This window comes from Pyxicephalus adspersus, chromosome 7 (assembly GCF_032062135.1).
Source record: "Pyxicephalus adspersus chromosome 7, UCB_Pads_2.0, whole genome shotgun sequence".
In the NCBI taxonomy this organism is placed as follows: Eukaryota; Metazoa; Chordata; class Amphibia; order Anura; family Pyxicephalidae; genus Pyxicephalus; species Pyxicephalus adspersus.
The window spans coordinates 14,831,954-14,855,300 of NC_092864.1; the positions used below are offsets into that span (position 1 = coordinate 14,831,954).

Sequence of the window (23,347 nt, forward strand, 5' to 3'; positions counted from 1 at the left end):
CCCCAGATCATAACATTGCCCCCACAGGTACCCCAGATCATAACACTGCCCCCACAGGCACCCCATATCATAACACTGCCCCCACAGGCACCCCACATCATAACACTGCCCCCACAGGCACCCCACATCATAACACTGCTCCTACATCCACCGCAGATCATACCACTGCCCCACAGGTACCCCAGATCCTAATACTGTCCCCATAGGCACCCCAGATAATACACTTCTCTAACATCACCCCAGATCATAACACAGGTTTGTTTGTTTTTTAGGCCAGGCAGTGTACATAGCTCTATAAATGTGCAATGATTTGTATATTGATTTGATAAATTTTCAGCCACTAAAAACTAAAAGTTGGTTTTTCTCTTGTCCCTGTCCTCGTTAGAGAGATTGCATGCAATATTAGGATATAAGAAAACCTCCCCAACATGAATACGGCTAGCCATAAAACCAAACAGAAGTTCTGACCCTTTTAAACCCAAGTCCAACAATTATTCAAGACTTGGCATGCATCACTACTTTTCTGAGCAAAGAGCACAGCGGATTCTTTCCTAGGAGACTGCCTCCCTCTAAATAAAAAGCTTGCATACACACACAAGCGAGTCAGAGAAGTCACCTTCTGCAGGGGCTGTCTGCTTCCAGCAGATTATGATCTCCAGGGATTACACAAGTGCAATGTTGCAAAGAAGGAAACGAGAATATAAACAAGGCATTGTATACATTGGCTGTGGTTGTGATGACAGCTCCTAAAAAATCAGGAAAGAAAGGCAGAAAAAGGTTAGATTTGCTAAATTGTTTGGTTTTCTTGGATATCCTAAAATGTGTTTTAAAAGTACAGCAATCTGGCATGAGAAATCAGGGGACTGGCTTTGTATTCTGGCAGAAGTGTAAGTGTCACTGTCTGAAAAGAATATTTTGGATTTACATATATAATGTGATTGGATAGAAAAAGGTTCCTCCAGAGGTTCCTAGGGGTTCCTTGAGCAATTTGTGCCTCTCAGGTCAGTTTAAGTGAAACAATGCGGCTTGAATGCCTGGCACCCCCATTGATCCACACTTAGATTTGTAAGCAATTGAATCCCTTTTTTCAATACAGGTACATCCCAATTAGCCAGCTTGGAAGATAACTTCCCTATTCCCCCGTCCTAGAGGAATTATTTTCAACACCCTTTTTGGAAAGTGGTCCGGCCTAATCCATCATTCCTACTGCTACTCTTCCTTTTCATCTATTTAAAGTAAGGACGCACCATCTAAGCACCTATCTAACCTCCACTCTTTGACATCCCCCACACCTGCCATGCAACCAAAATGTTTCTTTTTGCTGAACCCTAGCAAAAGATCTATACGTCTCACCTTTCTCTGAAGAAGCCCGAACTGGCAAAACGCGTCAGTACTGAGACTATTGTAAATGACTCTTACCTATGTCATGCTATGTACTCCACTGATTTTGTAAGAACAGCAATGAGTGTTATTAACACCCCTTCAAAGACTTATCACCATATGTCTCACCAAAGACTTATTCCCCCATGTCTTGTATACTACCTGTAATTATGTGATTTGAGTTATTCTTTGTTTTGAAACAATACATCACATTTACCCCTTTGTGGTTTATGTGTGACATTATTTCTACTTGGCGCTATCATGCACTTAGCCTAATATTGACATCTTTCCAATTGCCCACTAACCCCCTTCTCTCCCACTGACCCTCTATATGTCAGCCCTAATTATCTTACAGTTTTAGTACCACCAATGATCTTTTTGGTTATGTGTAAGAATGGTGTATTTGTATCAGAATTTGTATCACTGGCCAGCAATGTAAGAGGAATTCTTCCTACTGACCTGACTCACCATGCTAATATAATGGGAGCTGGATATAGTAATAATAGAAAGGGTTCCTTGAGGAAAAAATGAAAGTTATTTTAAGGGTTCCTCCATGTTAAAAAGGTTAAAGAGGAACTAAACTCAAAAGTCCCCCAAAACGAAAAAAAATTCACTTACCTTTAATCCCACAGCGCAGTGAATTGGTGCGAAGGTCTCTCTCCTCTTCCTGGTTCCTCTTCCTTACTGCGCATGCGGGAAATCCTAAGATGCTTGGGCATGCGCAAAAGGAGCATCCAAGAGCCTCCTGGGATGTGTGACATCGGTGTCCCGGGAGGCTTTGCGCTCCCATTCAAATCTCGAGAATTAGGGGGCCGTGTGGCCCCCTCTTTTTTTAAATAAAAGGTATGTTCATTAAAAAAAACAAAAAAACAAACAGAATTTTTACTTTACATAAAAGGGTTGTCAAACCTTTTATGTAAAGTGAAAATTGTAAGTTTAGGTTCAAGGAAGGCTGAGCTAGAACATTTAAACCAGTAACAGGTGAAATGAATTACATTGATTGGCTCATTACAAAAGAAAGAATATATCAGGCAGTGGATGGCTGCCAGTCAGTTCTTGAGTCCCCCCCCCCCCAAAAAAAAATATAAAAATGTAAAAACATGGTTTCCTATTACATACAAGGGATAGCCACTCTTTTACAAAATATTAAAAATGTGAAGACAGGTTCCCTTTAATCCTCATGCCGATACTGGAACGCTTCCAGTTCAAAAACATGACTGATTTCCAAGGTTTGGACCTATCCCCAAAATTCATGAACACCAGACACCTCCTCAGGCCTCACAAATCACAGCATTTGAAGAAACAAGACAGACATGGTTGCTATTATTTATTATAATTAATTATATAACCAAAAAATAATCGCTTGTTGATTTGAATGTCATTTTTTTCCTCCCAGTTCAGAGACATTTCAGTCCAATACTCCAGTAGGGATCTGCTTCATCCTTTAAAATCTTCTCAGGAAATCTTACCAATTACCACCCGTTGAATTGAAATGGAAGCTTATTTTTCACTCGAACAGTCTTGAATTATCCATTGCTCATCACAAGTAGCTTATCATCATTAAATAACTAACTTTAAAATTGAACTAACTATACTGTTTTATTTTTGATAATCTAATAACTGATGAGCGAGGAACAGACATCGTCCCTCGTCTGGCAGTCTCGTTTTTTGCAGTTTGGTTGTGCTATCCAATCAAAATGCTTCTTTCTGCCCACCTTCTGCAAAAGGGGACACAAAGCCATTGGTTTTGAGTTCTTGGATTGGCTAAGACGGTCCTCATGGATACAGTGTACTTGTCACCTCCTCCACACCTGTCACAACAGCACTTTAAAATCCTCTCCAAACTTGCGTGGGGCAGAGCACCTGGCATTAATATTCCATGCACACAAGTTTCGTTCTATAGTTGTTTTTGAAAATAAAAGAAATATGAATGTTAATAGCACAAGTCGTGAGACTGTGTGACTTGATACCCTCCCTTACCCCACAATCATCATAGTCCTTGCACATTGTCACTTTTGTAAGATTCCTTATCTTTACCCACTCCTCAGTGAAGTCATCTAAAATGTTAAGGGCTGTATTTAGAAATACAATCATTAGCTTATTTATAGTCCTGTAGCCGCCTTTGGATAAGTCAACTGGAAAAACAAAATATTTGGTTCATAAAACATTGTAATTTGTTCATTTATTCTAATCCAATAAAACGTTTTTTTTTTAGAATTATAAAATGTGAGTTTTGTATTGCACTGACTGGCTGGAATGGTTCTCAATGCTACAATGCGATTCTAAAATGTCTAACTGCCTGTTATAATTATATGCCTTCTATATACTGCACCTCCAAGACGTTACCTAGAAAAGGCTTTCTATTTCACCCTAAAATACAAGCACTTAAATAACATAACACAATCTTCCCCTCTTTCTAAAATGTTGCTTTTTCAGAACGTAACGTTACAAGTCCTTAAGCCAGAATCTGGTATCGATTTTGGCATTGTATTGTTCCAAACAGGAAGTGATGTGGTTTGTGTTTTTGTACATCTTGCTTCTCCATGGTTTGTGGTTTTTATTGATAGGTTGTGTGTGTTGGGCACCTCCTTGTTCATCTGAGATGCCCTAACTGTGCTGCAGGCCCCATAATTCTCTTGGTCACCAGCCTCAAACCGGTGTTGTGCGCCTGTTGGAAGGGTTGTTATGTAGAGACTCTTTGTAGTCTTTGGGGATTGAGTTGTGAACTTGGAGAAAGTTGTGCTCTCTTTCAGAGTTTAGTAAAGAACCAACAGTCATCTTAGTGGGATCCCGGGCTGTTAAGGTATAAAGGGAAATGTCACTGGTGGGAATGGGGTTGAAACTTTTGCCGACAGGGGAAGGGTCTCTAGAACGGGGCTCTGTGGAACGTGAGCTGGAACGCCGGCGGAAGCGATATCGGTAGCTGGGTATCCGGGTAAAGGCGGATTTCTTGAAGAGGTCGGAGTGGGATTTGGCTCTTATTTGCCGATGCTTTTCAATGAACATATGTACTGCTAACACGCCGACCATCTCCGCTATAATAAAGGAAAGCGCCCCAAAATAGAAGGACCAGCCATAAGAATAGTTGCTTTTCTTGGAGTCGCTTTGACCGGGGTCACCAGCGTTGGCTGAAATGTAGACAATTATTCCAATGATGTTGCTTAGACCTGAAACAGAGAAAACACATTAAAGGAACAGTAAACCTATGAAATTTTGAGACATTGGGCCTGAATTAATAAACCTCTTCAAGGCCGGAGAGGATACACTTTCATCAGTGAAGCTGGGTGATCCAGCAAACCTGGAATGGATTTCTTAAAAGTCATTTGCTATTTGTTAGAAAATGTTTTCAATTCTGGACCATATTTATTGCAGGTTCGCTGGATCTCCCAGCTTCACTGATGAAAGTGTATCCTCTCCAGCCTTGGAGTGCTTTAATAAATCAGGCCCATTTAAACCACTTATTAAAGTTGACCTTGACCCACCAGAAAATGTTTCTAAGATAGCAATTTTACTTTATCACAGGTACCTTGTCGAGCCTAGGCCCATGTTAGGCTTACCATACATATATGATATGCCGATATTATGTCCTGCTTGCTAAATTTTGCCCCAGAATTTCTCATTTGAACAATTGGACCACATTTTATAATAGTTAATTTGCTGTCTCATATCCCAGCATTTCTTTGTCATGATCCAAAAAAACCTGTGTTCTTTGAATAGAACAGAATTCCTCATATCCAAAACATTGCATATCTTCTCACTTTCAAATATGTTGGGCATGAGATCCAACTATGTTACAAATAGCTAAGAAGAATAAGCCAAGCCCAATCCTTCCCATCACTTGATCTGTGAAAATTCTGGCCCTACAAACATTCTCCCATAGAAGGATATACCGTATAACAGTGTTTCTCAACCAAGGATCTATCGAACCCGTGGGTACCTCCAGAGGTTGCTGGGGGTTCCTTAAGCAATAAAAAATTTGTGCCTCTCAGGTCAGTTTAGGTGACACCAATGAACTTTTTGGCTACCTGTATGGGTGACATTCCTCCCAATGGCCAATACGGTAACAACCATTCTTCCAACAGACCACCATGCTATGTACTGTAAGATGAGGATAGATTATTATAGAAGGGGTTCCCTGAAGATCTGGAAGTTACTTCAAGGGTTTCCCCATCTCAAAAAGCTTGTGAAAACATCTAACCATCACATCTATATGAGATTTTTTGACATCCCATTCCAAAAATACTAGCATTAGCATGTTACTTCATCACCCTTGTCACTATACCAGCCTTCACTCCTTGGGGGAGGCTCTTCACAAGGAATATGTCTTTGGGAATTCGCACCCCTTTAGAGCATTTATGAAGTCAGGTGTTGGAAGAGAAGATATTGCTCACAATTGCCATTTTAGTTCATCTCAAAGATGTTCCCCAGGGATGGGGTCAGGGAACTGTGCAGGATTTTTACATTTCTCTAAACTCATTAAACCTTGTTGGCATTGGACACTGTAGAAAAAAGGAAATGGTCTTCCTCAAAGGTTGTGGGAACACAACTATCTAAAATGTCTTTGTATGCTGTAGCATTTCAGGAGCCTTTACTGGAAATATCTGAGCTCCGTAATTTTGAAAGCTGTCCTTTTTTATCATGAAGTATTTTATACTGCTGATTTTGGAGCATCTCTACATTGCTGCTTAGCTTTTAGGTACTAAAACATTTTGTGTAAAAGTGTAAATTCACATTTTGTACACTTCCATGGTATTCATTGATAAGTTGGCCCATGATGAGCCACCCCTGGAGCTTACCTGCTGAGACGAAGAAGATTCCTGCACTTAGGATCACATTGTGCCTATTTTTATAAAACTCACTGGCGGCCACACACAGACCTCCAAAGAAGAGAAGACCCACACTAAGGATAGGGAAGATACTGGAAGCACGTACAGCACCTAAATGGAGAGGAGAACATGCGTTATTAACATAGCTGAAGAAGCAGATCTGGGTCTAATTTACAAATGTTTCCCTTTCCTCCTCATTGCACTAATTATAGAAGCTCTGCAATGTGCAATTAAAGGTTTATTATAAAGGCTGATTATATAAACAATTGTTATTTATCATAAAATGTTTTTACTTTTTTTATACTTTTTTTTTTTATCTTTTATTGGTCTCGTTAAGTCACTTCCTCCAAATGCAATGGCTGCACAATATTGGCTTCCTGCTAGTGGTAATGGTTGATCTTGCGTGCACGTGTCAGCACAGCCTAACGACTTTTACTTGGGAGGGGGTCACAGTCTCCTTCATTCCAGAAAGCCCTGATGCATAAGATCAGTGGCTCTTGTGGTCCTTTGGTTGCCTTTAACTGAGGCATTATTATTTTTCTCCTGAACTATATCACCCATTTACACCAATGATGGAGCAGTCTGGAGTGGTCTTGGTTCCCATGAAGCATTGGACCCAGAAGAGTTAAAGAGGCTTATGCTATGCAAACAAAATAGAAAACGGACCATTTTCAAGGCAACTCCACTGATTTTAGCACTTTCTACCATTAGAATTCAAGCCTCTGAAATCTCATCATTTTTGACTATGCATCTGTTACCAAATTGCATTTTGCCTGGAGTATCCCTTTGACAATTCAATTGCCGGTTACATTTTTCACCTGGGTGACATAGTAGGACCATGGCTGCTTTTGATGTATTTTCTCCAGCTGTGAAGGCACTGCCTGTAGGCAATCCATTCCCAGTGCTCTGTCTACCTCTATTCTATCATCGTAGCAGCAGAAAAACATTTTTGGAGTTTCCAGGGTACAAAAAGACACAAAAAATAGACATCTGTCTTTCAGTAAACAGAACCACTCTGTAGCCGTTCCTGGAACTGCCAGGGGCTTCGGTGTCACAAGAAACCTGTTAGAGAATATCTTTATTTATCCCGAATCCCATCGAGCATCTTGCTGTTATCAGCCAGGTCGCTCAAGGCAGTTCTGTGCACATGATTGGTCCAGAACTGGCAAGCCGCATGGATGCCATTGATTATTGAGTGTTGAGTAGCTGAGCTTTAAAGCTTGTTCTCTGTGTTCTGGCTCTTATTAAAATGCAACCAGCTCAATAGCAATAAGCTGAACCATTGATTTGATGATCTGATGAAGCATATCCCTACTGCGAGTCATTGTGTTATAATGACACCTTCTGTCATTTTGTTGTTTTTAACATTTTTGTTACGTGCGTTCATAGAAGGTGCTAAAATCAGCTTATTGTTAAAGGGAAACTTTTATTTTGGCAAGTTCACTTAAAGCATATCTAAACCCAAATTCTTTATATACTATTATAAAAAATATAAAGTAAAACTTCCAAAAGTCTGATTTTTATAGGAAAATAATGGTGGGGAAAATGTATTATTATTATTGTTAGTATTATTATTTAATACAGAGTGGTTAGGCACATAAAATGCCGTTTCATTGGTGTTCTAATCTACTACCAATCTACAACCAAAGGAAAACATACCTAGGGTTGTGCTCCTATTTGTCAGGCTGGTAGGATGCACACTTCTACAAACATGTAGGTGCGATTCCCAGCAGCAGAAGAGAGCTCTTTCCATAGCCTGCCATTCAATTATTTGACCCTGTCCTGTGAACCTTCCAACCCCCAATTGGCCAGGACCTGTATAAACTTGCATGTAATCATGACCCTTGGCATATTTTAAGCCCCTGTTCTTTCATTTGGCCCTATCTGCCTTGGAGGTTCCCTGGTTACTTTTTAATCCTTGCCTACCCCAAGGTGTCAACCATTGCTTAGTCAAGTCCAGAGACCTGGAAGCTAGAATTCAGAAGGTGAGCAGGGGGCATGTCTATAGTCGAAGAGTACAGAGGCATTTTGTGTGATTGATGTTTGGGCAAAGCATTGGCACTCAACCAGGAGCCATACAATCCACTGTTTTGTTTTCCAGTAGATAAGGGTTATATCAGACCAACTGTAAACTGCAGCAGTCTTCTGCAGGCTCCACAATGGTCTCAACCTGCCCCATTCAAGTAAATAGGAGAGGCTGGGACCCTTGTTTTGCACACAGCTGCAGTTTGCATGGTCATGGGTGGGTTTGTAAAAGCAACATGCTGTTTTGGCCATGCAGTTGTGGCTTGAAATCCGACAATGCGGCTGCAGCCGCAAGCAAACTCTCGTTTGATACCGTAGGTCTGAAAGGGCCCTGAAGGCAATTCCAATGCTTTGAGCAGAACTCATACCCAGTGGGAAAATAATGCCACCAGTTCTGAAATTTTGCAACATGTCCAACTAAATGTGACTAATTACTACATTGGCCTGTTGTGGGGGAAACAATAATGATTGGCAGTGAAAATCTATCCAATCCAATAAAATTAGCCTTAGGCAGTAAGCAAAGAAAATATATGTCAAAATTTTATGTCAGTACCCAAATAGAATATATAGAACTAGTATAAATTCTCTTCTGTATTATTGATATTATGCACTCCTAAAAGGAGCTCCGAGCTTTATCCACTGTTTTACTAAATACTTTTTAGATTTGCTGAAATTTTAAGTTTACAATTCAAAAATGATCATTTTTTTATCAGACAACTAAATCTGAAGTTATCAGTTGGACGAAGGGAGCTGTCATTGTCATGTAATAAATATTTGTTACACAAAGATTTAATATAGACAATAAAAACATATAAGACAATATTATAAAAACTTTTGAGCTAGAAAATAACTGACCCCATTTAGTTTCCTTTTTTTTAAAAAAGAAAAACTTAAATTACTTTTCCTCCTCTGAATTCACCGACAGATCCAAACCGAGCAAATAGAATTCTCAGGCAATCTTATTCTCTTGGCTCGTTGAGTAGTTTCCTTTATTATTAAGAGCAGATAAGGATGTTTGGGTCTGCCTGTGTCACAACCCCCACGCTTTCCCCATTGCTCGTCCCCATTCATACCGAAATTGCTAAAGATCTACGTGTTGCCTTTCACTGCATTGAGGTTAAAGAGCAAACAGCGCAATCATGCAAGGTAAAGTCCTTACGCAGTAAGTACTCCGCCGTGTCCTGTTCATAATCAGCGTCCTCAGGAAAATGGTCAATTTTCTTGCACATTCCTCGGAAGGCTCCTGCGGGAGAGAGATAGCTAGTTACACAAAAGCAGCAATTGGGCCAAAATCATTCGGGGACTTAAACCTCTCTCTTGGGAGATGAGGCGTCCTGCGAGGCATTAACGCAGACAAAACACAAAGCCGACGTAATCTCCTGTTTAACCCTTCTGGAATGGCGGAGCTTCTTAATTCTATCTAGTTCAGACGCAGAACCAAATACACTAGTAGGCCTATCGTACTCTCTCATGGGTGCACATTTCTCATTTTAAAGTGGGAAGTTGTGCCCAACAAAAGACATAGTAAAGAAGCGGTCACCAGTATTGCCAGTTGTCTAACTGCATCGGATCTTTATGGACTTACCATGACTTCTTCTGGTAAGCAGTCAGAGGCAAATGTGTCCTAACATATGTTCGCACATCATATAGCTGAAGTTGAATGGTCATGTTCAACATATTCAGTGGTCCCCCAATGTTGTCAATCAATCTGCCCTGATTGGGAACAACCACAACGAAGTGCCAGTCCACACTCCAATCTCCTTAGAACACAATTGCGCTGTGTCTACAACACTTGTTCGATAGTTTCTCACTGGAAACAATCACAAAAGATCTAACGTGTGTATATAGTTTTAGATTTCACACTATATATACAGCCATGGAACTGCAGAACTGAAGTACCTAAGAATAATGACAAACCCAATGGTCAGAATGGAGAATGTGAGGCACTAAATACATTTTTGAGGATATTGCTAAGACACAATGCTTCAAGATGTACTATATATTACCCTCTAACATAGCATATATTTAACAATTCAAAAAAAGAGTCCAAAACTCATGATTCTGGATTAATATTCATGGGTGCTGAACAGACAACAAAATGAGAAAAAACCTTTACGTAACCTCTACCGATTACATTCTGGTGGTTTTGCCAGCTGCCTTCTTTTGTTCTCTTTCATCTTCATAGTATAGTTTGTAATGCAGGTTGCATCCAATAATATCTTATGATGGTTTGATATTGCCTGTGCTTCCCACTGTGCTTTGAAACCTATGGCAGATATCTCAGATGGGTATATGTAAAGTATCTGATTGCTTATCATGTGGCCATGCTGATGAAGACTGTTCATTACCATCTTCCATTGCCCCTTTTAAGGTGGGTTTCTGACACAAGGTAAATTAATGGAGAACTGTGCTAAAGGGGGCCCTCTCCATTAATTACTGAAGAGCTAAGGGACTCATGTCAGGACATCCCTGCTGCCCCTGGGACCTGGCTAGGACAAGGAGGGCCTGCAGACAGGACCACAAGGCGGATTAGCTGGATTCCAAATGGTAAGACCTTGGCTTCAGCAGGGAGAAGCTAAAGGATTGGACCCTGAAGAAAGGTCCTTAGGACAGGATACTGTTGGTGATGAACTTCGGACAGTCATTCATAGGGGGACCCACTCTAGAGGAAGAATGCTTCTCTCAATAGCTGTCAGTATTGGCTGTATGGATTGCTTCTTCTGTGGCTAATCTGGCCTTCTGCTGCCCTAACCCTCTCTCCATATATGCCTAATTACAATAAACCCTCAATATAGATTTACATCAGTCTTTATGAGTTTCTTTCTGCCATGCTACTAGAAAGCACCTGGGTAAAAAGTGGTAGGCTGTACGGGGTGAGATCTACACTGTGATATTGTTTAGCTCCATCCAGATGGTTTGATATTGCCTGTACTTCCCACTATGGTAGATATCCCAGATGGGTATATGTAAGGTATCTGAGTGCTTATCACGTGGCCATGCTGATGAATACTGTTCATTTCCATGTCAGTTTTTGTATAAAGTGCTGACAGTGGGCAGACGGAGACTGTGAAGAATTTCTTTACTCAAAGATGAGTTTCCGCGCACTCTCAACTCTTTTTTTCTGCAGTGTTCACCAAGGACCATTATAGACTTCCTGTCAAAAACCACATGGTTAGGCATTCCCAAGTTCTCCTATTCAACTATTAGGTTTTAACTTTTAGGTTTTTAAACCAAAACTATGTGGTTTTCAGTGCCATTTGCAACATTTGGCAAGTGGTTTGCCATGCAGGTGAATGTAATTACAGTTGTGGTGAGGTTATACCTCCAGAGGAGTAAAAACAACCATGTGGCCAGAAATGACTTGTCACTTAAGGAAATTACACCACACTAACCACAGCTGTGCACAATATGGTTCCCCACTGTTGCCATTCAGGTAAATAGGAGAGGTTGGGAGTGCCGTTGAAGCTGTGGTAGAATGCCGCAGTCAACCATTAGGCTGAAATGGCACAAAGACATGCATACAGAATGTAGTGTGTTGGCATAATTGTGGTCTAAATTCAAGCAGTGCGGCATTATTGCCACATCATTACAGAGAGAAGCATTAGGTGGACACCACTGGTTGGATCAACAGGAATTTGTAAAGCATTCCAGGAAAACTCTTTGAGAGCAGCCATAGTTCTACTTTGACCAGAACAGCATCGTATTTGTGTTTTCAGACCCCCACCAAACAGTGCAAAACAACTCATAGATTGTCAAATCATCTTTTACAGACCAACAATGAATCAGAACTGTAATCAACTCATCGAATAATTCCTCCTTTAACTTAATATAACTTCACATAGACTATAAATGTGTCTGCAAGCCGAAAACTATAAGCTGGATTTTCGTCTTCTAGTGGGTCCAGGAAAATGTTCTTTTTTTGCCTTGTTAAAATGGAGTAACACCGTAGCTTTCACAGTGCATGAATTATTGGAGAAAGGGAAATAGTTAATCCAGTGGAATACTCTAGCATCATCATGTGCTTGGGTACCTTCTATGGTGTGTGAAGAGAGAGAGAGGAAAATCAATTCTACGCTGGAGGGAAGGACAAATGTAATGAACCAGACGGAGTTGTGAAGTGTCCACATTTTTGCTGCACTAAGTGAGATAGTTTTCCTTCCTCATTCCTCTTATCTGTATGTTGTTGATAACTAGGAAAGCAGCCGTGCTCAGTCCACAATAAAACCTAGGTGTCATTGGTATCATCTCAACATCAGATATCTCTCCATTCCCAAATTACTTAGCCATGATTACAATATGCAGTGCTAGAAATTTTAGCAGGAATTTGACTTTCTATCGATGCTGAATGGGCAACAATGTCCAAAGGCTATTTTGTGTAGCTCCTCATTATTATAACAGTGTTCCTTTGGGGTTTAGAGGTCAAAGTAAGTGGATCCTGGGCAGTTTTAGATATTGGTTCTTCCCACGTAGTGATGGTTTGCTACTTTCTGTTGCAGAGAAGGAACCCAGTCTTAGCAAGCTAGCAGCCAATCACTGCCCTGGTGCACCATTTTTGGGCTAATGACTACACTTTTTGGCCCCTTTTAAGATAAGTTTCTGACACAAGATAAATATATAGAGTACTGTGCTTAAGGGGGCGCACTTCATGGATTACTGAAGAGCAAAGGGACTCATGTCAGGACATCCCTGCTGCCCCTGGGACCTGGCTAGGACAAGGAGGGCCTGCAGACAGGACTACCAGGCGGATGAGCTGGATTCCCAATGGCTAAGGACTTGGCTCAGCAGGGCGAAGCTAAAGGATTGGACCCAGAAGAAACGTCCTTAAGACAGGATCCTGTTGGTGCTGAATTATAAATAGCCATTCATAGAAGGACCCACTCCAGAGAAGAAATGCTTCTCTCATATTTGACTATAAATTTAGAAGTTTAGCAAGGATGCTAAAGGGTAGCTGTTAGTATTGGGTGTAAAGATTGTTTCTTCTGTGGCTATTCTGGACCTCTGCTGTCCTAACCATGACTGGGTATATGTTAAATTACAATAAACCCTTAATATAGATTTAATTCAGCCTTTATGAGTTTCTTCTGCAATGCTACTAGAAAGGACCTGGGTATAAACTGGTAGGCTGTACAGGGGTGAGATCTACACTGTGATATTGTTTAGCTCGATGCAGATGGCCTGGATGTGGGTCAAGCTAAACAGGAAGGAATGGAAGTCATTCTTGGAATATGGCCTTGGGTACTGTAATCTGTTGCCTATCCAGCATCCATAAAAAATCTGCTAAAAATGGTTCACCGAATGCCTGTATTTATTACAACGCTGCTAAATGCATACTGGGCCACTTTTCTACCAGATCATCAAATCATCCAGATTTTACGTTCCTTGTCATCTCAATAAACAGCATTAAAAGGTTATAATCACAAAGTAAAGGTAATCACCAAACTACACAATCCATGCCAACATTTATAGAACCCTTTGCCAACAAGTATTTAGCCTACAAAAAACTCACTGTTGAACAAAAACGCTGCTTGAGTCAGTCCCAACCTACACATTGGCCCTGATTTATTAAAGCTCTGGAGGCTGGAGAGGACACACTTTCATCAGTGAAGCTGGGTGATCTAGTAACCTGAAATGGATCTGATTCAGGATTCAAAACATTTGCTAGCAAATAGCATATGACTTTGAAGAAATGCATTCCAGGTTTGCTAGATAACGCAACTTTACTGACGAAAGTGTATCCCCCCAGTCATAGAGAGCCTAATTAACTCTATTGAATCACAGTTGCAGTGCACAATGAATGAGGGCAGCCCATTCACTTGAATGGAATGACCAACGCACCATGGCACACCAAAAAGGTGCTTGTACTATTTTTTTTTTTGCAATGCAGCCCACCTCTGTGCATTTTGGTGTGTTACCATGGACTTGTGTCTGGAAATGAAATTTGGATCAGTGACTACTTGCACAAATTATTTTGTGGATTTTCAGTAAATTATCTTTTTGCAACTTTATTTTGAAGCTAGAGTGTTACTGAGCATTGTGGTGTGCTGCAACGTACATGCATTGGCAAGGTGTGTTAGAGTGGCAATGAATGGCGATGCAGCCAGTGTGTTCCAGTTTTTGTATGGCCTAAACATGCACCGTTCCTTTTCTGTTTTCAGGAGAGAGGGGAATGGTTAGGCATGGGAATAAGGACCATTCCGGACCCACTGTGATTCACAGGATCAATTCAGTCACAACCTCAAGTGAAAAGGAGAGGTTGGAACCTTGCACATCACAGTGTAGATCTCACCCCTGTACAGCCTACCAGTTTATACCCAGGTCCTTTCTAGTAGCATTGCAGAAGAAACTCATAAAGGCTGAATTAAATCTATATTAAGGGTTTATTGTAATTTAACATATACCCAGTCATGGTTAGGACAGCAGAGGTCCAGAATAGCCACAGAAGAAACAATCTTTACACCCAATACTAACAGCTAACCTTTAGCATCCTTGCTAAACTTCTAAATTTATAGTCAAATATGAGAGAAGCATTTCTACTCTGGAGTGGGTCCTTCTATGAATGGCTATTTATAATTCAGCACCAACAGGATCCTGTCTTAAGGACGTTTCTTCTGGGTCCAATCCTTTAGCTTCTCCCAGCTGAGCCAAGTCCTTAGCCATTGGGAATCCAGCTCATCCACCTAGTAGTCCTGTCTGCAGGCCCTCCTTGTCCTAGCCAGGTCCCAGGGGCAGCAGGAATGTCCTGACATGAGTCCCTTTGCTCTTCAGTAATCCATAAAGAGCGCCCCCTTAAGCACAGTACTCTATATATTTATCTTGTGTCAGAAACTTATCTTAAAAGGGGCCAACCTTGGGAGAGGTTTTGACTTGTTGCCTTTTGCTGGTTGTTGGTTGCAGATTTGCTGCAGCCAGATGCAAATCTGGTTACCCATGGTGCAGTTTTCTGTGGGTCCAGGAGCTGCCAATCGTGTGGTTCCACCACAGGGGGGGAAAGGAAGAGTATGAGACAGCTAACAGCGCATGTTTGGTATTTCAGATTTCACTTTAAACTTTTATAGAACCAATGCACCCAGATACCCTAATAATCCAGTATGATAAAATCCTGTGCAGAAGATATGGTATATGCAGCTCCATGGCTCACCAAACCAATGTCTCTCCCAGCACAATAAATGGTTTAACAGCACATTTAGGAAATCAAAGAGAAGAAAGGACAGACTGAAAAGACATTCTCAGATAAAGAAAATTATCATTAAACAAAACCTGAAGGCATGTTCCAAATAAAAAAAAAAAGCATCTGCAAAAATAAGACCAGTTCACTAATCCCATAGTTAAAACAGTAAAAACACTCTGCAATCCGAAATAGGTCTTCTCTATCTTCTCCTGTCTTAGAAAGCTCAGACCCTATGTCTTCATGAAAAGTGTATAACAAATTATTTTTGTGTGAAACATTATTAGAGTTTGTTACACACTTTACTTGAGGATACAGCACCATCTACTGGTGGCTAACAATACCGTATCGGATGTCCATCAAACATTTTCTGGTGAACAATCTTCTCTAGCAAGACTTGTCCATGACCATGTGTTTTCAATGGCAGTGATTGATTCTCCACCATAGAATATTTGATGAATGTCAGATTTACTGCTTTAGTGTTAGGATCCAGTTGAGATTTGGGGTCACATTCTTTTTTTTGACTTCCGATAGCCAAGTGCAGTGCAGGTAGAACAGTTAAGCAGTCTCAGTATAATCTACCGTCAGGTGAATGTTATATAAATTTCCCAAAAATGTAATACTGGAAATAAGAGAATACGGCTGCATTCGCTCACTGACTGCACAAACCTGTATAATTGGCATATGTCATGGAATAAGGCTTCTTCACATTTCTCATTTCCATTACAGGCACGGCGGATGCTCTAGCTGTTCCAAGAGACATGTCACCAAGGATCGCTGCCTCTCATCTTCCCTCTAATTGTGCCCCGAGTGCAGAGGGGTGGAGAGGAGAATGAGCAGGTCTTCATGTAACGGCTCAGTAATTCAGAATGCTCCATGTAGAAGAGGACACGATGCTGAGTGACATTGTACAGGTCCAGCTAACTAGTCTGAATATAAACCTAAAGATCAATCCTGGCTGGAAATTTTAACAACAGGCCTTGGGTTCCAACTTAAGCCTTGTAGAAAATGGCGGTACATAATAAGGGGGTCTTTTATAAAAAAATTAGATTGTATTTGTATTTTTATATTGTATTACCTTGTATTTCGTATTTTTATACCATGATAAGTTTTAGATTAATATAAAAGATGGTCTTCTAAGATGGTTTTTATTAGGCGGGTTAACCAGTCTTGGACCACTGCAGTGAAACCACTGTTTCCCTGCAAATAGCACGGGTCCTTTTCTGTAGCATTGCAGCCGGGAGAGACTTTTCTACTCTGTGGCTGCTATTTATAAAAAAAATCATTTGTAAGACTTTACACATCTTTTTTGCTCAAGTGCTTGGGACATATTTAGCCAAATTCAACCTAACATTTACTATAAATACTCAAATATAAACTGAGATAAAAAAAAATGAAAATGCCATTAGGAAAACAATCTTGGTTTATACTTGGGTCACACACTAGCTGGGGCTATGTCCCCATGTAAAGTGTATAACAAACTCTGAACATCTAAGAAATGATTAGACTTTGTTGCATACTTAAGATAGGAACACAGCGTCATATACTGGTTTCCAACAATAATGCACAGAAGATAACAGAAAAGCAAGTGACCCATCAACACAAAAGTACAAAATATTTCAATCCAATGTTTCTTAACAACGGTTCCACTGAACCCAAGGTTTCTTCCATAAGTTGCTAGGGGTCCTTGAGAAATTTGTACTTCACAGGTCAGTTTATGTGAAACCAATGTTTTTTGATTAAGGCCATATGTAAGCATAATATTCATCCCACTGGCCAGCAATGTAAGAGGCATTCTTCTCACCATCACACTAATATATTGTACGCTGTGGATAAAGAATTTATAATAGGGGTACCCTAAAAACCTGATAGTTATTTCAAAGATTACCCCATATTAAAAAGGTAGAGAAAGGATGCTTTAACCTGTAAAAAGCGGAAAAAAAACATAAACAGGCTGGATGTGATTTTGATTTCTCCCCTTTTAAATAAATGTTTTAAAAATACCAAATAATGAATGTATTTATTCACAATCATTTTATTGGTATTTCTGTTGATTACTGTTTTGAATGTTAGCAGTTATGGTTGCATATTATGCCCTGGATTTAGCTGTAAAAGTTTATCTTTGGATTGGTTTATATTTGAGTATAAATGGGATTTGGGCTTTAGACTTGGGCTTTAGACGTAACTTTGTCATTTTTGGTAAAAAATTAAACTTGGTCACAGCATGAGGCAGCAAGTATGCTGGGAAACAATATTAATAAATACAGATTAGCTGACTACCTCTTTCTAATTATCAGGCATCAGAGGGATGTTCATTTACTTTGTGCACACAAGACAAATTTGATTTATCTCAATGGGAATACAGATGGTAATATTACCCTAACAAATGTTTTTGCCCTTCCTATTTCTATCCTAAAAGAAAAAATTTGTCTCGCTACTTTAAGAACCTATCCTACAGTTGACAACCTCTGTAATTATCGTCTCCTTTCTCTGCTGTTGTCAATGCTCAGTATAACATCCTCTTCTATAGCAGACAATCTGGCTGCATGGTATACCCAGCGGCGCAGCAAATCCTCCGTGCTGAACATGTGACCTATTCTTATATTGGCCTAAATTATACTGTAACAATCACAGCCTGACCACTCATGTAACAGGATTAGCAGAAGAAACCTTAGGATAATTCTGATGTTTTGCCTCACACAGAACAAAAAATCAGCAGCCTCTGACGATCCAATCAAAAAGGAGCTGAAGTCATATACATGGGTTGGTAACAGAAATGCAGGTCAACATGGAAGCAACGTATTACCAGATACAGGAAATTCTTTTAGTAGCCGTTGATTAAATTTGTATAAAATAAAAGAAAGACTTTGCAATGGGGTTATCTGCTTTGTGCTGTGATCAGAGAGTGCAAGGCACAGCTAATTTACCCCTAGGGGGTCTATTTTCATAGGTTTACACCCAGGTTTTACCCAACATGTACACATTTTTTTTTATTGGATTTAATTAGAAAGTGTGTGAATTACATTTTAGAGCCTTTTACCATACACATTGTAAAACCACGCAATTGGCAGATCACAGGGGCAGAGGAAACTGCTGGAAGCCAAAAACCCCACTGCGGGTAACAAAATTTAAACAAACCTTCGAACAACCACACTGTCAAAAGTGTCCTGCCATTTTTAAGAACTATTTCCTTGATTGTAAGCTCTTTGGGACAGGGTCTTCTCCTGTCTGTATCTGTCTGTCATTTGCAACCCCTATTTAATGTACAGCGCTGCGTAATATGTTGGCGCTATATAAATCCTGTTTATTAATATTAATAATAATAATAATAATAATAAATATAATAATAATAATAATAATAATAATAAATGCCAGCCAGTGTGCAAAAAATGGTTTCCATCTTCTCCTATTCACTTGAATGTGAGAGATTGGGAATTTGTTTCTTTTGCAAAATGCTTTGGCTCACCAAGAGTCTAAAATGGCTCTTACTTGTAAATCAAATGTGAAAAATGTATACATTTTGGGAGAATCATGATTAGAAACATCTATAAATTGACCTCATAGACACTGATTGCTTCATCATTAGTGAATGTGAAAAGACACATTTACTGCTTTATCGGTACGCTCCTTAGCAAATATTCATATCATAAGATTTGTGTTTTTTAAAAAATGTACACATTTTTAAAAAATGTAGACTGCGTCAGACTGGGGACCTGGGTACTCACCCACCTTTAACTAATGCATGGCTTTTACTTTATTTTATTTTTAATTTTTTGACATTTTTGGAAGGTAGCAGGCATCAGGAGCAACAGGGGACAACAGGGAGCCAGGTGGTTATCTTGTTTCCTCCTATATGGAACAAAAAACTAATTTGTGGGGGGAGAATCATTGGGGTAATCCAGAGATTTTTTTTACCCAGTAGACCATTCTGGCTCTAAGTATATGTACAGCCAAACATTTTCCTAGTTTTGGAATTGGGGGGAAAGTGTTTGAGCTCATTCACACTATTTTTGTGTTTTTGTGTTTGTAATTTTATGTTTTATGATATTATAGACCTAACTTATTAAAGCTCTCCAATACTGGAGAAAATAGACTAACATAATAGAACCGGGATGATCCAGCAAACCTGGAATGGGTTTCTTAAAATCACTTGGTATTAGATGCCAAATGTTTTCAATCCTGGAACCAATCCATTTCAGGTTTGCTGAATGACCAAGGTTCACCTACGATAGTCCGATTTCTCAAAGCTCTCCAGGAGAAGATTGATAAATCAGGGCCTATGTATTCATTAAAGAAGCTCATTTCATTATCATTTCCTCATCTTCCTCTGACCTAACACAGCCTCCCCCTCAAGAGTCACTTACCAAGACCCAACAGCTGCCATTGTGATGTTTGCTTACATCCAGTGGAATTCCATCAGGTTAAGGTAGGAGCAGCTGTGGAGCAGTAAGGTAGGGAAGAAGGCAAACAGATTATGTGTACTTTATTTTAAAACGCACTTACCCTTTAAAATGTATGTAAAAATATTTAGTTGAGCATAGAGTGGGAAAGGTTGAGGCCTGCAGACTATTTTATTCCTGCCTACGTCAGCACTAAGGGGGTACATGTCTATTTTTGCCCATCATCATCGGGACTAAAAGTGATGAGATATCCTAAAATTTGAGATGTCATCACAGTAAGAAGTGGGGAGAAAACTAATTCCATTTTGGTAATTCACCTTTTACTAAACTGAGACTGGGAAAAGGAAGGCCGTTATTTAAGGCTATGTTGCGTGTAAAAATGCTGACAAGGAACATGGTAATTGCTACTGGCCCAATAGTACTCTGCGTTCCAGCTCCAGACATCACCACAATAAAACATGGGGTAGAAAGAACAACGCTTTTTAATGGAGGGCTGTCAATATGTTCCTGCTCTGATGACTTCCTCTGTATGATCACATGATGTGTCCATGACATTCAAACTGCTGACTTCATGCTTGGGAATATAAGAAGTCATGTCATTGTAGCCTGGTATTAGTTCTTGCTGCCATTTGGTAGACCATTCCTTGGTAGAGCAACAGAAACAAAAAGCTAATACCTCTTCCCTCAATGCATGGGGATAAAACTTCCCCTGGGACAGCAGGTAGAAGCAGCACCCATTCCATCAGAGGTTCCTGTGCAACAGGTTAGGACGGAAGCTCTTGACTGGTGGAAGTTCAAGTAGCCTCCAGTTCTATCTCTAGAAGAGAATCCACATGAAACAACATGGTGGGCCCAGTCGGCCAAGACTCTCGGACCTGGGCTCTTGAACAGAACCCAACCACAGGTAACAGTAAAAAAACAGAGGAAAGAACACACACATTTCTAGATGCCTTCTCTGAATATTTAGGTTCATCCCCCTGACGAAAACCCATCGATGATTGACTAATCAATAAATATGCAAGGCCAGCCCATGTTCTACATCTGACTTAGGACATTGGAACATTTAATAGAGCCTGGCTAATGAAACTCAAATCAACCCAAAGTTAACCCCAGAGAGATATATCATACTACATCAACACAAAAAGGGCAGATTTAAACCCCTTTAAGACTTGTGCATTGTTGTCATTGTTGTACTGCATGCTTAATAGTACTCCCAACCATTCCCATTAAACTGTATTGGTCGGGAACCACTATGTGCAAGTGTGTGTTGTTGCGGTGGGGATGTGGCATGGTTCTGGAAGTGATATGTTGCTTCTGGCCATGTGGTTACTTTTTCTCTTCTGAAGGAAAAATCGCACCACCACCAAACCCAAGGATAGCGTTGACCTGCCACGTGGCTCCTGGCACACAGCAGCAATTTGCTATGCCCCCGGGAGCGGCTAACCATACAATTTTCAACCGTAAGTCTGAAAGGGGAAACCATTGACGGTAGATTTATAAAACAATAAAAGAATAAACATCCAATTCTGTATTGGGGTTCCAAAACTTAGGAAAGACATAAAGAGGGGAATTACAATGCTTCTACAGACATTGATGGATGTCTGGGTATATGTATCTCCATCTGATTTCCACCAAGTTTTGGAGCCCCAGTGCAAAATTTGGTATTTATTATTTTATTGTTTTTTTATCCATAGCTCATTGATCGCATGATAATGTCAATGGCATCCCAAGACCTTCACATTTTTGGCCAGGATTCCTAATGTTCTGCTGCTCCATACAGACAGATGTAAATGGGAAAACTAATTACACTAGGTGCGACAAATCAAATATTGTAAATCCATAGCAAAGTATAAAATAAATGTTATGTATAAAAACACTTCAAGGCAAACCCTACAATAATAATTACCAATGTATCTCAATAGTAACGCATTACAATTACCCTTCAAAGCCTTGTTTAAGTTGTGTTTGACAGCGACGGTACAGACGATGGTTAAGGGGTATTCTTCTGTGTATAATTCAGTTCAACATGTATGAGATTGCGGCGGGAAAAGTGTGTCTCCTTCTGTTAAAAAAATGAACCCCGGGGTCTTCCTCCTTCTCTCAGTCACACCGAGCAGCAAATTCGACATGAAAGTGCGAGAGGGCAAGTATTTAAAAAGCAGACAGGTAACAAGCTTTCAGAGAGGAGCGATCGCAATATTAATTAAAATATGCTGAGCCTGTCAGCAAGGTGGGAGTTAACGCTGCATTGGTAATGACTGCCAGTTGCCATAGTAACCGTGGCATTTCGTATTAGGGCACACTCATGTGCATCTTTCTTAACATGCAAACTGTAAACAGACAGTGACAGTTATAAACACAAGGAAAGAAAACAGACTCAACCCAAAGAGCGCCCGGCAAACTGCTTTCTGGAGTCCTGGAATTTTAATGAGGACGCGGCCTTGTAATTCACCAGAAACCGGTGGCTTCCAAATTATGTGTGAGCCGGTAGATATCAGCAAGAGGAAGACATCCATTATATATATATATACATATCACAGACATTCAAGTGTGTTACCTATTGCCATGGCTAGTTTCAGTGAGCATTTCGCTGGTCATGTGATCATTGCTCCAACCAGTTAATTCATTTTCAGTGAAAATATTGTAAATAAGTAAAAACCTGACTCTTTCATTGAATTCTGTGATTTAACCACTCGGCTGAAAATGAATGTGAACTGTTTAAGGGTGCACAAAATTTAAATTCTGCACAGCCCTTCTAGATAGGTTATTCAAATTCTAGGCTTCCCTGTAGACTTTATTGCTGGGTAAGATTGGAACACCATTAAAAGAAGAGGTATAATACGTACCTGTCATCCACCTTTGACTGGGATCTTCCTTTATTTAAAGATTTACACTAGTTGAAGAATCTTTAGAATTTATCCAGGTGTGATTCCAAGACTGAAAAAAAATCACTTACCTTTACCAATGACAAACCCTTGATCCGTCCACAACTTAATGAATCCCACGCTGGTTCATTGTTCATCTTCTGTCCGGCCTATACTATAACGTGCATCTTTGCCATCTTCTTGCCATCAAATCACCCAAATTGCTCTAATTGCACTGCACAGTCATGAGATCGGGTGACGTCTTTCTGAAAATGTAAAAAAATTGCCAAGTCTCACTGCACATACATGAGGGCAGCACTTGTTTTTTACATTATAGGAAAGCCTCTGATGACGCATGCCCAATTTTGGACATGTGCAGAAAGAGCAGCTCATAGCCACCTGGGAAATGTAATGCAAGTATCCCCAGAGGCTTTTGGGTTTCTTCTTCAGTCTTTACGACTGCGGTGGTGAAATCGTAAAGAAAAGGATCTTCCCCAATAATTGTCAAAAAAGTAATATACAAAAAGGATAGCCACCCTTTTATATAATGTGGTGATATGTCCTCTCAAAGTGGACCACCTTCCCGTCGGGTTGTGATTCCATCTTCCGATACTTACATCACCATTGTATCTTGTAAAGAAAAGGGGGTCGGAGGAAAGAATCACAGTGTATGGCGGGGTCACTGGA

The 23,347-nt window shown here is 40.1% G+C and overlaps 1 protein-coding gene across 1 annotated transcript in view; it reads right to left on the reverse strand.

The window, feature by feature from the left end:
* Window positions 1-2,694: 2,694 nt before the first annotated feature.
* CACNG3 (calcium voltage-gated channel auxiliary subunit gamma 3) overlaps window positions 2,695-23,347 on the reverse strand; it is a 66,587-nt gene continuing 45,934 nt past the window's right edge. The window contains exons 2-4 of the mRNA XM_072417573.1: window positions 9,391-9,474; window positions 6,177-6,317; window positions 2,695-4,547 (exon numbers count right to left, since the gene is read on the reverse strand). Of these exons, the coding sequence (XP_072273674.1) occupies window positions 4,030-4,547; window positions 6,177-6,317; window positions 9,391-9,474 (743 nt within the window). The 3' untranslated portion in view covers window positions 2,695-4,029. The remainder of the gene's footprint in view (window positions 4,548-6,176; window positions 6,318-9,390; window positions 9,475-23,347) is intronic.